Below are 14,999 nucleotides of genomic sequence, written 5' to 3'. Positions count from 1 at the left end.
ATGCGTACTGGGGACGTGCCGAAAGTCACACCCTCAACTGTGTCAGTCTTGGAAAGTCTGAGAACACGGAGGGTGAAATCACAGAGGAGAGACTCCAGGGACCAGAGGATTTCTGCTGACAGGAGAGCAGGAGGCGTGAGGGCCCGAGGGCAGCTGTCTTCCTGCGCCTGTTTTCACCTCTCCTTACTTAGCTGGGCTCCGTCTCCCCCCCCCAGCGCCTCACACTGCTGGGACACCAGTGATGCCCCCCACCCCTAAGGTGAAGAAGGGAGACAAGGGCTCAAGTTAACAACCTCTCCAGACCCCCAGACGGACATCCTCCTCCCAGGCCGCTGCCTCCCACCCATGGCTCACCAGTCCCCATCTTCCCAGGGGGCTCACAGTCGTAATCTCACTTCTAGCAGCCAGCTCCTTCCTGCTGCCGTCATTTTTCAGGGTTGTTTTCGAGGAGCCTGTGCTTCTTCACCATTTTATCCTACATATTGTTGGGCGTCCTGATCACATTAATAAAATGAGCCTTTTGTCACATATGATGTCAATTGGTTGGTAATTTTTCTTTTGAACGATCTGTGACAATTTTTTTGCGGCGGAGAAATTGTAAAATGTCTTTCAGTAGGAAGCTAGTTGTTATACAAAAGAGTTAAAGGTGGTCCCCTATAAAGTTGTATCTTGTTTTCTTCCTCACAGCAGGCTGGGACCCAGTAACTCAAAAGCCTGATTGGTGCCAAAATCAAATGTTTACACATCCGATTATTTGAAATATAGCTCCGAAGAGCAGATGTTTAGCCATTTAGAGTCTCCCTGCTTTGCATACCCTGTGAAACATCACCCAGCATCTGCTACCTGTAGGCGAGATCAACCCTGGGGCTGTAAAGGACCCCAAGCCACTGCGGCTCTTCGGAGTTACCTGGGCCTAGGGTCTCCCCTCTCTGATGGCCCACCACCACCCTGCCGGAGAGTGGTCCACCCTGCCTTTGGGAGGGGTCGGCGCTGAGAGGCTTTCCCTGCCCCCATGCAAATCAGTCGGAGTGACTCCCAATAAAGGTGGTTGTGCACTAGTGCCATCTCGTGGTCACATCCTCGAGATTGCTACTCTAGTTAACAAGTCAAGATTATTTGCTGCTGCTTTAAAAAATGATTTAAATCAGTATGTACTGATGTGGGCAATTTTATAGACTCGTTAAGTTGAAAAAGTGAGCTATAAGACAGTGTGCATAAGAAATCCCACTTAGAACAAACTGTGGAAGGAAGACAGTATAGAAAATATCAGCAAGGATAACAATCAATGTTAATAGTTTACGAGATGAGGCTTGAGGTGGGGGGAGCTCGGAAAATAACTCTTCACTCTATTCTTCTCTAGTGTTTGAATTTTTTAAAGCAATATTTTAAAAACTTTTCCAATTAAAAAAAGGAGGATTGAGAAAAGCTGAATTTGATGGTTAACGTGGTCAAAAACTGTTGTGTCATCAGAGATGTGTTAATACAAACAAAAACATAAGGGCTGGTGATCAAGCTTAGGGTTCAAGTGCACAAGTCCTAGCCTGTAGCACCTCAGAACGTGACCTTATTTAGAAACAGGGTCATTGCAGATGTAATTAGTTAAGATGAGGTCATTACTGGAGAAGGGTGGGCCCCTAATTCAGTACAACTAGTGTCCTGATAAAAAGAAGAAATTTGGACATAGACACGAATGAGGGAGAAGGCCGTGTGAATACTGGAGTTATACGAGCACAAGACAAGTGTTACCATTTGAACTGCTCCCCTCCCACCCCCAAAAGATGCCTTGGAGTCCTCACCCCTACCTCAGAGCGTGACCTTGTTTGGAGATAGTCTTTCCTGAAGTAGTCAAATTAAAAGGAGGTTGTTAAGGTGGGCCCTAATCCAAAATAACTGATGTCCTCCTAAAAAGGGGAGATTTGGATAGAGACATGCACAGAGGGGAAGGAGCCATAGGGAGAAGACAGCCATCTGCGAGCCAAGGAGAGAGGCCAGGCGTGGATCCTTTCCTCATGGTCCTCAGAAGGACAACCCTGCTGACACCTCGATTTTGGACCTCCAGCCTCCAGGGCTGTGAGATCATCACTATTGTTTTAGCTCCCACCCCCAAACCCCAGTGTGTGATCCTTTGTTACCGAAGACCTACTGCTTTCTCCACTTCTTCTTCTCAATTTTGTCAGCTAATTCTACTTACTTGCATTAAATTTAATGTTCAGAACTATATATATATATATATTTTTTTTTGGAGTAACAAATGAACTTTTATTACACATCAAGTTAAACTTACAGGAACTTAGAACATTTGGAAATTGATCTGAAAGAAAGAACATAATAAATGGAACAGAAATAAATAAGTCCTAATGGAAACCATGACACTTAATTCTGGAAATGTAATTTTCCCTATTATATTTTGTGTTTATGATTCACGAATTGTCTTATAATTTTCTGCTACACTTTTGTACCATACGTGTAGCAAACAGAAAAGTTCCTAACTACAGCTCTGTGTACAGGGGAATTTTCTATCAACGTTTCTGTAGTCAGAGTTTCATTTGCCTTGCCCAGGATTCATCGGAGGACTGGGATGCCTAGATTCATACTAGGACAGATTTTTATGGAGGTAACGAGACGAAGAACTCCCTAGTCTGAGTTTGGCACCATTGCAAAGCCTCGCCTTCCCCACATTCATTTTATCTCTCCTAACACTATCAGAACAATTTTCCCAAACACTGCCATGATCAAGATGTTCAGATGATAAAACCCTTTCCACTGTACTTCACCCTCAACCCAAAAGCAAGAGAACAAAACAAAACTCAAAAACAACTCACTTGGCTCTATTTCAAGGCCTTTTCAAAATCTGGCTTCCTGCTTTCCCCTCACTGTTCTCAGCATGAATCTTCCCTTCCTGTCAGATTAGAAATTCTCTTTTGTAACTTTGCTACTTTTGTAACTTTGCTCTTGACTTCCTATCAAGGTTACACTAACCAAAATCATACCCATTCTACAAAACCTAGGTTATCTGGAGAGTATATGCCCCATGGAAGGTATTATGGTTCAAAATATTTTAAAATGCTGTTCTGAGACTACGATAGGATAACTAGAATGAGACTTACCCTTTAGCCATAAACCACAAAACCAGAGACACTATAGAAAGCAACAGTGTTCACACGTTGGAAAACAGGCAGGGCAGAACCGTGATCCTTAGAGAAGAAACACAAACAAGGTAAAACACATCATCTTCCTGGAGGCACTTTGCAGACAGCGCGGCAGGGAAGGCTGTCTTACACAGAGCACAGCAGAATTCTGGAGGTCTCTACTAGGCCAGGCAAAGGGTAGCTTCGGGGCAGTAAATGAAACAGTTCCCAGAGCTCACAAAGCGCTGACTGACACAACTGAATCTTGACCGGCCAAGAGAAGAGGGTCCTTGCTGAACACCTGGGACCTTCATTGGAGACCCCAGGGAGGTTATGCTTTTGCAGTAACACCAGAGTGAAGCATACTTTATATCAGTCTTAACAAACTTAAAAAAGTGTAAAGCACCAAGCTGTCTGCTAGAATGAAATCCAACATCCTTTAAAAGAATTTAATGAAATAAAATATAGCACCCCCAAACAATGTCCATCATTTAATTTTTAAATTACTAGCTATTTCAAAAAGCAGAACAGTGTAACTCACTGTCCGAAGAGAAAACAGGCAATAGGAGCAGATTTAGAAATAATGGACTTAGCAGAGAAGCACTTTATTTTTTTTCTCAGCTTTATTGAGGTATAATTGACCTATAATACTGTGTCAGTTTAAGGCATAAAATGTGATGATCTGATACACATTTATATTGCAAGATGATTACCACAATAAGGTTAGTTAACACAGCCATCTCCTCACAGTTATAATTTGTGCGCGTGTGTTTGTGTGTGTGGTGAGAACATTTAAAATCTACTCTCCTAGCAACTTTCAAATATATAATATAGTATTTTGAACTGTAGTCACTATGCTGTACATTACATTCCCAGGACTTCTTCATCTGAGAAGCACTTTAAGAAGTAGGTCTTTTAGAAGTAGGTCTTTTAGAAGTAGGTCTTCACTGTCTACCTCTCTCCCCTACCAAAAAAAATAAGGACTCTATAAACTATGGAAAAAGTAGAACCATCAGTGATAGCATCTGCCATAAATTTCAAAGCAATAGTTCAAGAAAGTAGAGCACCTTTCTTCCCCCAAGAAACTTACTGCCCTACACAAGAATCTTACCCTCGCTCACTCCATACTTAGCCCACTAAACTAACCAAATTCAAATAAAGGAAGAAAAAGGATGAATTCATAATTTGTGTCTTTCATTGATAAAATTCCATTTTAACAAAACTCAACAGTTCAGATATCAGCGAAATGTCAGTGTTCCCCATCTATATACAACTCACTCTCAAACAGTGGAAATGTATATTTTCACAAGTTGGTGTAGACCTCCTGAGTAATCAGTACAGGTGTTTTGTTTCCTCAGAAGCTGCACTTACCAATTCTTGCTATTTATATTTTTCCCTCCATAGCTATCTGTATTAGTGCTCTGGTTGGGTTTTATTTTCATTTGAAGTACACACAATAAATTTTTTTTCGTACTATGAGAAAAAATTATACTGAAAAATTTAAACAAAGGTAAAACAAAATATTTATTTATTTACAACATGCCTTAAGTTAGGGGTAAAAACTGGCAGCCTGAAGAAACGGCTTTTTCCCCCAACAAAATGTTCACAAATTTTTCAATTTTGAATGCCTTTAGGTGGGTTTGTATCCTCCAGTTTGTCACAGGCCCCTCCAATCCTCTTACATTATATCCTACATTCAGTTACGCATTTAACTCCCTACTCCAGAGGTACTTGAGTTTGCCAATCCCTACTTTAGGTGTATAAACCAAAATTAACAAATGAATAATTTCTTCCTATTTGCAGAAAAGTTCTATCTTCCAAAATGACTTCTAAAATGAGTAATGGACTTTTCTCCAAGACAATTAAATTTTTGCCACATTGGCTTAAAAATTGGGGGCTGGCCTTTTGTCAGTAGTAGTCTCTTCTAAATGGAGAAAATAGAATGTGGTGTCATGTCTCTGATTTACTTGACTGTGTTCACGGCCACACTGGGTGATCTGCATTATCAAATTATGCATACTTCATACTTAAATGGTTACTTTCAACTGCATATTTGAAAATATATTTTAAAAGACTAAAATGCCTACAAGGAATATTAATAACTTATATATAAATTTCCTTTCCTTCGTTTAAAAAATCTCAGAACACTTTAAAATATTTTACAGATAATTTACAAAACATTCTTTTTTTATGTAGTTAAAAAAAAAAATCCACACGGTCTCACAGAACAACAGAGGGAAATTCACACTCACTATCTAGGGTATTAAATCTTCAAGACTACATTCTTTTCTTAAAAAAATTGATCTTTACTAATGTTAAGAACTTTCTGTTTAATACTTTGGGAAATAGTTGTGCAATACTTTAAACGAATGGAAGAATTTGGGAACTTTAAAAGAAATGTTAAGTACTTCTTATTTCTCCCATTTTTTTCAGGTAAACACTGCCTCATAGACCATTTTTATACTATCACGTTTAACAATTGTTTGGGTTTATTAGCGCTCTCCTTAGCCAAAATAACAGTGAGTTACCTATGTTTATATTCACTGCCTTCCCGTTAGCCCCTAATAGTTTGCTATTATGATACTACGAATATTTTTTTCTTTAATTTCCATCTGTACTCCCAGTTCTAGTTTGGTATGTTTTTATTTTCTCCTCCTTTTTTAATCTAGTAAGCAAGCACTAATTTGTAAAGGGCATGCAGAGTAATACAAGATGACCGTCTAAGGATTTTTCTGACTCCAACATTCCTTCAGCAAGTCTTAAAATCTTGTCAGTGTCATACCATTATGGTTTATTTTAATATGTATTCTTAAAAATAAAAACGGTAGAATTAATTTAAGTGGCAAATAATATTTAAAATTTTTTCTGAGATATGAGATACACAAAGAGTAGCAAGACCCCTGAGTTAGTTGTTTACAACCCAACTGAACATTGAGATTATCTGGGGAGTTTTAAAAATTACTGATGCCTAGATCCGTTACCCAGAAACTCTGATTTAATTGCTTTGGAGTGCAGCCTGGACATGAGACTTGTTTTTTTAACTCCTCAGATGATTCTAAAGTACTACCAACATTGAGAACCACTGGTGTAAGCCTATCTGCAGATGACTGATTCTTAACTTTGACTAAACATCAGAACTGTCAAACCATAATCAGTATCAAGGGTGCCAAGAACAAAGAGCTTTATTGAAGTCTTAGGAATTGCAATTCTGGAGACATAGACTGGGGTAAAACTGAAAGAGTGTTCAGGGAAGAGAAAGAGTCAGGGGCTTATAAAGACAAAAGCCACAAGGTTGTTAAAGTTGTCTGGCAAGAATTACGACTGACCCTCATGCAGGAAGGAGATATTTGTCCTTAAGTGATAGGCTATGAGAGTTACTTAGGGTAAGGGTCCAACAAGCACCTTAAGTTTCTGGAACGTTGGGGCAGGTGTTCTGGATGCCTGTGTTAAGACAACCAGCGGCCAAAAGTTCGGAATCCATTCGGAATCACTTCTTCAGTGGCCTCCCGGCTCCATTTTGGAGCGTTCTCTTAGCAACACCATTTTATTTTCCGCCCAGAGAATCAAAAGGTGCATTAAAACTATAGCGTCCGAGACTTCTGGGCCCACAGCTTAAAATTCGGCTTGCCTAAGGTGGAGTCCAGGCGTTTTTGCTTGTTTTTTGTGTCCAGTGTGATGATTTTAATGTGAAGTTAATAATTATTATTAACTTATTATTACTCAAGAATCAAGCTGTTCAACACCGCAGAGTGGGAGAAGACATAGTACTGTCACTGTGTTTTTGTTTTTTTAGACAATAAGCTATAACCCTTGCCCGCTAGAAGTGTTCCATGGCACAAGTTTAGTTTTATAACTGAAGCAAGTAAATTCATTTTATTTAAAAGTTATTATTACTAACAGTACTTTAGGGTATACTTGGGAAACTGCAGTTCTAGATACGCCACCATTCAGCGGGTCTAGATTTGACCTTTCCTGCACCTTTTGGTACTTCTATCTGCAAGTCGCAGACAGGATTTTCAGCTGCTCTGAAAAGTCTCGTTGACACAGAGCTGCCACATCGGTTAGACTGAAAGTGACTTTGGATAATTCCCATTAATGCTCGGCTACAGAACCGTGAAAATGTCTCGGACGTGGCTTCACGGGATGAAAAAGAAGCACGACTTCAACAAACAGCTGCCCGTAACACACGGACAGAAGAATGCCCCCTTCTGAATTTATACCACGAGGAAGGGTATGAAGACATTGAATTACTTTTCATAATGTTGAACATGCCGGCGACAAAGTAGTAAAAACCCACTCACCGGAAGAAGAAGGCGGAGCAGGGCGAGAAGCCAAGCCGGCTTGGCGAGCGGTTTCCGCAGGGAGGCGGGGCCGGCGCGCGCTGTCCCCTGACGAAGCCGCGGCAGCGGTCACGTGACGGCACTGCCCCGCTCGTTCCCCGGGAGGCGGGGCCAGGGCGCGCTGTTACGTGACGGGACCGCCGTAGCACCGCCCCTTTCGCGGCTCGGGAACCGGGGAAGACGCCAACGTGGCGGACACCGCCCCGCCCCGCCCCGGACGCGACCACCGTGCTGGTCCTGCAGGACGTGGCCAACCGCCTGCGCACCCATTCCGTCAGGGCCACCCCACGTCGTGCTGCAGCGCGGCCGAGGTCGTGTCGGTGCTCTTCTTCCACGCGACGAGCTACGGACAGACAGAGCCGGAGCCTCCGGACAGCGACAGGCTCGTCCTCTCCAGGGGCCACTGCTCGGTGCCGCCTGGGCGGAGGCGGGCGGCATCAGTGAACCCGACCTGCTGAACTTGAGGACCATTCGCTGTGCCCCGGAGGGACATCCCACCCCCAGACTGTCGGCTGTCGACGTGGCGACAGGATCGCTGGGGCTGGGTTGGGCGCTGCGTGTGGAACGGCTTACGCTGGCGAGTACTGGGCCAGAGCCCGCTACCGGGTGTTCTGCCTGCTGGGCGACGGCGAGGCCTCGCAGGGCTCTGGCCGGGAAGCTTCGGCCTTTGCTGCCCACTACAGTTTGGATAACCTCGTGGCAGTCTTCCACGTGAACCGCTTGGGACAGAGTGGCGTGCCGCCCCCGAAGCACTGCGCAGACATCTGTCGGCGTCGCCGCGGAGCCTGTGGGTGGAACACTCGGGTAGCGAGTGGATGGCCAGGACGTGGAGGCCTAGTGCCACGCGTATTGCCAAGCGACTCGAGTGAAGAGCAAGCCCGCTGCCGTAGTGGCGAAGACCTTTCGGGGCCGGCGTACTCCAGACGTTGAGGATGCGGAGAACTGGCATGGAAAGCCGGTGCCGAAAGGAAGAGCAGATGAAGTCATCAGACTAACTGAGAGTCAGATACGGACCAACAGGAACCTCATACCCCCTGTTGAAGGCTCACCTCCAGTCAGCGTCACAGATATAAAAATGACCTGCCTGCCTGATTATAAAGCGGGCGACAAGATAGCTACTCAGAAAGCATATAGTTTGGCTCTGGCTGAACTGGGCCATGCAGATGAAAGAGTCATTGTCCTGGGTGGTGACCCAAAGAACTCCATCTCTTCTGAGATATTCAAGAAAGAACACTCTGAGCGTCTTATTGAGTGTTTTACCGCGGAACAGAACTGGCCTGTGCTACACGTGGTCGAACCGTTGCTTTTGTTAGGACTTCAGCTGCCTTTTTGAGCAGAGCATTTGATCAGATCCGGAAGGTAGCCATATCTCAAACCAGTATCAGTCTTAGTGGTTCCCACTGCGGGGTGTCCGTTGGTGAAGATGGCCCCTCCCAGATGGCCCTGGAAGATCTAGACATGTTCCGAAGCATCCCCAGTTGCAGTGTTTTCTATCCAAGTGACGCCGCCTCGACAGAGCATGCTGTTTGTCTGGCTGCCAACCCCAAAGGAATGTGCTTCGTTCGGACCAGCTGGCCGGAAACTGCAGTTATCTATAGCCCACAAGAAAATGTTGAGATGGGACGGGCCACGGTCATCCGCCACAGTGTTAATGACAAAGTCACAGTTATTGGAGCTGGAGTTACTCTGCCTGAAGCCTTAGCGGCTGCCGATGCCATTTCTCAACAGGGTATTTCTCTCTGTGTCATTGACCCGTTTACCATTAAACCCCTGGATGCTGCGACCATCATATCCAGTGCAAAAGCTACAGGCGGCCGGGTTATCACGGTGGAGGATCGCTACCGAGAAGGTGGCATTGGAGGAGCCGTCTGTGCAGCCGTCTCTGGGGAGCCTGGCATCCACGTTCATCAGCTGGCAGTGTCAGGAGTGCCTAAAAAAAGCGGGAAACCTAATGAATTGCTGGATATGTTTGGAATCAGTGCTAGACACATCACAGCAGCTGTGAAATCCACTTTAATGAACTCAAATAGCTGACTTCTTAAAAAGTCAGTCTGTTCACATTGGTTTTAAAACACTGGTCTCATTTTATATTACATTCATGCTTGTTGTGACAAAGCTATCATTTATATCTATAGTGTTGGGCCTTTTTTTGTTTTTTAAACAAAACCATTTAACACCTTTCTTCATTCGTAATTCAGAAATTCAAGTCAACTACCTTTCTCTTAAGCTGTGACTATATATACCAATGTCACTCTCATTTTTGAATCATTAAAGCAAGTTATAATCGTTTAAGTAACAGAATAGTAAACAAAAGAACCACCTCATACAAAGTTTGCTGATAAGACTACAAATAATCGACCAGGTTGGGAATTAACATAGAGGTAACAGTTCTTTAAATGTGTGTAATTTCTTTGTATATAAAGAAAATGTGAATTTCATTGTAGACTTCAGTAGCCTAGGTTTTGAAGCAAGTTGGAGCTTTCACGTAATGGCATCCTACCTGCAGCTTCCTGGATAATGTTTGACTGCAGTTCCCTGGGCATTTCCTTGGAAGTTTGCCTTCATTTCTCCTCTGCAGTTTAGAGGCTGAAGGACAGCAGTGAAAGCTCTTATGATGTACCGTGCTGTTTGCAGAGACTGTTCTGTAAAGAGATGAAAGCCTGACTAGTTCTAGTTTGCACACTACACTGTTTTGTGAGGTTTCAGAAACGTTTCATTTTCTCAGTGACCAAACCAGGTCGCTAACTTGATTATATTCATCTACTAAGGAAACTAGAGTCAGTGAAATAAAGTATTTAAAAACCAATAGCTTTATTCAGCTTGTGCCACGTATGTGTGACTTGGTTTCTCTCTGATAAAGAAAAACCTTCTATCTAAACCAGAAGCAGAAAGAGTCATGTCCCTCAACAGTAATCCTGGGAAAAGGTCCGAGCTGGAGACAAATCACTGGAAAACAATGTGTGGGCTGAAGCAGGGCCCCTTGCTTTTCGCTGTGAGTACGTAGATTATGTGGCTGGAATACAAGAACAAAGTACCAGTCAGGTAAATCAAACACGGACCCAAGGTTCAAAAGTAAGTTTAAAATTACTTTTTGTCAGGTAATTAGCTCCTTAGTTTTATTACCTCCACTAAGGTGCCCTCATTAAGTTCTTTGGAGACATAACCAATTTGTCGCAGAGTCATTGTTCTAGAAGGTATTGCAGAGACCAAAAGTTGCCAACTGGGGAATCAGAGAAGTTGGGGCCTGCTCAGGATGGTAGTAGTGATGTCTGTCCTTTTTCTCTGAGCTGGTTCTGGGTTCTCCTTTTGAAAATTGATCATGATAATTGCTCTGTTTATTTCCTAAGATTTAAAAATTATTTTGTAAAAATAAAAACAGTTGCTATAGGATTATTGTAGAAATTTAGAAAATACAAATGCACAAAAAATTTTACCTCATTTGTCTCACAGACACACAAAAAAATCCATTTATAGCCTGTGATCTCTAACTGTAGATCTTCCAATATGGTCATTCCCATCTAGTAACATCAATCAAATACATCTGTGAGTGGGTTGCTATTGAATAACAGTTCTTCATCCTTAAAGTTTTCAAACCTGAGTATTGATGCAGAAACAGAGTAAAATAGATAAAATACCAGCACAAAATTACTTGTCCTAACTTGAGGGTGTATACTAGGAAAGGGCTTCAGCTTTTATGGCTTGTAACTTGAATGTGGGGTGCAAGATGGTCTGTTTGCAATCAAACATGCATAGACACACCTTTAATAATGACAGCCGATCAGGGTTTGCTTTTTTTTTTAATGACTAATGGAATCTCAGAGAGGAACAAAAATGTTTTTTGTAGGAGGGTGGGGAAGCCCTTAATCTCTCCTGTAAAGGTTCTGTTCCACGGGGCGTCAATCCGTGGCTATCAGGTGCAGAGAAAAGAAACAGGAGGTGAGACTTCTTACCTTGTGTCTACAATTCTTCAAGTAAGATGGAGTCAGATCCAGTTGTGTTGTATTGAATATTCTCTAGCTTTGAATCAGTCTGGAGATCTTGTAAGTGTCCATGGAAATCAGAGAGTCATCCTGACTGATGCTAATCCTTGACCACTAAAGCTTGTGAAGATGCAGTTTTGATTTGGATGAACACCTTGTCCCTGGGTTAACTCAGGTCTCCTATTCATTGTTTTGCCTAGAAGAATGTCATCTAGATTATCAAGAAAGCTTGATGACATTCCAGAGACAGCTATGACTACAACGGCTGCCTTGCTTATGGTTTTGCTAGCAAAGACCAGCAAGCAGTCATGGAGAGTATCGCTGGTCATTCAGATGGTGAATGGCTCTCAGGTTATTCCCTGATTTCTATGACTCTTAGAGATAGCAAAAGAAGAAATCAGGACATTAAACTTTTATTTTACTTTATCTAAATACATCAATGGCTCTTAAGCCACCTGGAAGGTCAATTGAGGGACCCATTTGGGAAAATAATTTTTTTAAAAAAGTAAATTGTTCAATGCTTCTGATGTCTAAATTATGTAACAATAATGCACGGTATTGATAGAGATTTAACATCCCCAAGTTTACTGAACTCTGCAGGAATTACTACATACTCCAAGGCCCAATCGGGGGTGCGGGGGGGAGCCGATGAGAAGTATTGATCTATTTTGGTGGCCATTACTATGGTGATATGTAAGGGAGGTCCTGGGATATTGTTGTGACAGGAGTGTATTGTTCTTAGAAACTATCATCTCCTCCAACTTTCCCAGTCCCTTCACTAATGGGGGTGGGGGAGAGTTTCCCTGAGAGAATTGCTTACAAGGTTTGGGGTTAATTCCCAGGAGGTATTTCCTTGCAAGACTGGGTGTTGGTTTAGACATGGGCTTGCTTCCCTGACCTTAGAGATGCAGGGATGGGGAAGAGCAGGGGGTAGCAAACACCAGCAGGCAATATCCATTTGCCTTCTGTTTTTGTGTGACTGCAAGCAACGAATGACTTCACAGTTGTAAATGGTTGAAAAGATTTTTTAAAGAGTGGTATTTCATGATACGTGGAAATTGTATGAAATTCAAATGTCCATGAATAAAATTGTATTGTAACACAGCCATATTCCTTCATTTACCTGTTGTCTGTGGCGCCTTTGGAGCTACCTAGGTAGAATTGACATTAGTTGTTGACATCAGTCATAGTTGTGACACACACTTTATGGTCTGCAAAGCCAAAGGACTTACTCTCTGGATTCTTACAACTGAAGTTTGCAAATCCTGGGGTAGAGCATTGGAGCCAGATGAGGGTGACCATATCCAGGTGGAGGGGATAAGGATGGCCTCTTAAGGTTCAGGCTTTACGGCCACCTCTATCTTTGACTATAAAGTGTTGGTAGGATTGGAGGTTGCAGGCTTGTCACAGGCCACCATGTTGAGTAAAGAGGCACACGCATCAGAGCAGTTCTGTGTGCTACCTGCAATTTGGGAACAACAGGAAGGTGTGATCTCACCTAGAAAGGGACCACCAATGCTTAGAGTACCTACTTGCTGTTAAATCCAGGGTCTGTTGGCCCCAGTGTTGCTGTGTTTATGTAGATAGGCTGAATGGGTAGTGGTTTTCAACCGAGAAGGGACAAGGATGTATTTGGAGAAACCATTGGGAAGTCGGATGGAGGAAAAGTGTAAGAGAAGAAACCTCCCTTTTATTCAACTCCCACTGAAGGAACTGGGGAGAAAGGGAGAGCTTAAGATTGTAGCTAAATTTTAAAAATATAACAAAGCTGTGTTTTTTGGCCACCGTATGTAGCCTGTGGGATCTTAGTTCCCCAACCAGGGATCAAACTCATGCCCCCTGTAGTGGAAGCTCGGACTCTGAACCACTGGACCACCAGGGAATTCCCTAATGAAGCTGTTTTAATAACTGAAAATGACTGAAAGTGCTAGGAATTAGAGACAACATTAAAGATGCTTATATATAATGGAAAGAGAAAGAGGGACTTTCGAAAGAATACAGATGATGACAGCTAATGGAAAAATAAAACCATTTTGTGATAGTACACACAGAAATCGAGTCACATCAGTCAAACCAGTTATACTAAGAAGTAGAATATCATTCTCAGTATTTTTATATAATATAAATTCAATATGACATTGAATTATTTTTATAAGCACATCAAATAAAAATGATTTATGATGAAATTATAACAAAACTTTAGTTTTGTTTCCTTCTCTTCCTTTCAAATGTCTACAGCATGGCTCTAAGTGGAAAGTAGGACAGATCCCCTGACTTTCCCATCCATCGTTAGGTGATAGCCGACCCTAGGGTTATTTTAAATCATAAAAATCCAATCTGTATGGGGCAGGACAGGAATAAAGATACAGAGGTAGAGAATGGACTTGAGGACACGGGAAGGTTAAGCTGGGACGAAGTAAAAGAGTAGCATTGACACATATACACTACCAAATGTAAAATAGATAGCTAGTGGGAAGCAGCCGCATAGCACAGGGAGATCAGCTCGGTGCTTTGTGACCACCTAGAGGGGTGGGATAAGGAGGGTGGGAGGGAGACGCAAGAGGGAGGGGATATGGGGATATACGTATGCGTATAGCTGATTCACTTTGTTATACAGCAGAAATTAACACAACATTATAATGCAATTATACTCCAATAAAGATGTTAAAAAAGAAAATCCAATCTGGACTCAGAGACTACAATATGTTCAGCTTAATTTATAAGCAATGCTTTAGTCTTCGTTAAAAGTGAGATTTTGCTTCACTTCACCCAAGCAAAGGGCTGCAATTGGCAGGGAAGGGTGCCCATCTGCAGGGAAGGATGGCTGGCCGCCTGGTTGTTTCCCTTCTCCCAGCCTCTCCAACTTGCAGCTAGAGTTTTAGACCAGAGAAGGGTGGGAGGAGAAGTAGCTCTTGTTTGACTGGAAGACTCTGTTTCCAAAGTTTGGAAGGTGGGTAAAGCGGATGCATCTCTTTGCCTGCAACTTTATTTCACTTGTGCAAGTATTTCTGAAATGTAGAGAACCTCATCACCGTGTCATAACACTGGAACGGATACAGGTCGTTAGACCAAAATAGAACAAATACGTGTTTATTTGCACGAGGGCAAAAAGGCAGTCATGCAGTGTGCTGTAAGCTTAGCGAAGTCCCCACTCCACTGTCAGGCACTTTTACAAGCACCGTGGAGGGATGTTTGCTCCAAGCTGGGCCTTGGTAGGAGTAAAGCTCAAAATCAACAGCCAGCTTGGCAGGGTAACCTCCTACCAAGAACGAATGCTGATCTATCAGAAGATACGCTGCCAGGAGGACCGTACCGTAAAGGACTCACTGGCATTCCCAACGGAGAGGTGACCAACCATTTAGTTGGGTTGAAGGGCTCTGTGGAGTGGAAGACATAGAATCACATAGAGCTCTGGAGTTGGAGTGTTTTCCTCCAAAAGGCAGACTGCCGAGTTTTCCAGATTCTTACCTCTCATACCTTCAAAGGGAGAACAATGTGCATAAAATTTCTTGAACACAATATATTTCCCCAATGAAAAGTTATTTTAACAA

At 42.8% G+C, this 14,999-nt stretch overlaps 1 protein-coding gene across 1 annotated transcript; it reads left to right on the top strand.

Moving 5' to 3' along the window:
* On the top strand, positions 1-12,500 carry TKTL2 (transketolase like 2). Its single transcript, XM_007184180.2, is given in 8 exon segments — positions 1-135; positions 7,238-7,359; positions 7,615-7,742; positions 7,745-7,870; positions 7,873-8,007; positions 8,010-8,278; positions 8,280-8,739; positions 8,742-12,500. Coding segments are annotated over 8 exon segments (2,136 nt in total). The 3' UTR covers positions 9,503-12,500.
* The last annotated feature ends 2,499 nt before the right edge of the window (positions 12,501-14,999 follow it).

Source organism: Balaenoptera acutorostrata, chromosome 5 (assembly GCF_949987535.1).
Source record: "Balaenoptera acutorostrata chromosome 5, mBalAcu1.1, whole genome shotgun sequence".
Lineage (NCBI taxonomy): Eukaryota > Metazoa > Chordata > Mammalia > Artiodactyla > Balaenopteridae > Balaenoptera > Balaenoptera acutorostrata.
Note: the sequence above shows the minus strand (reverse complement) of the source record. Positions and strands in the feature narration are given on the sequence as shown.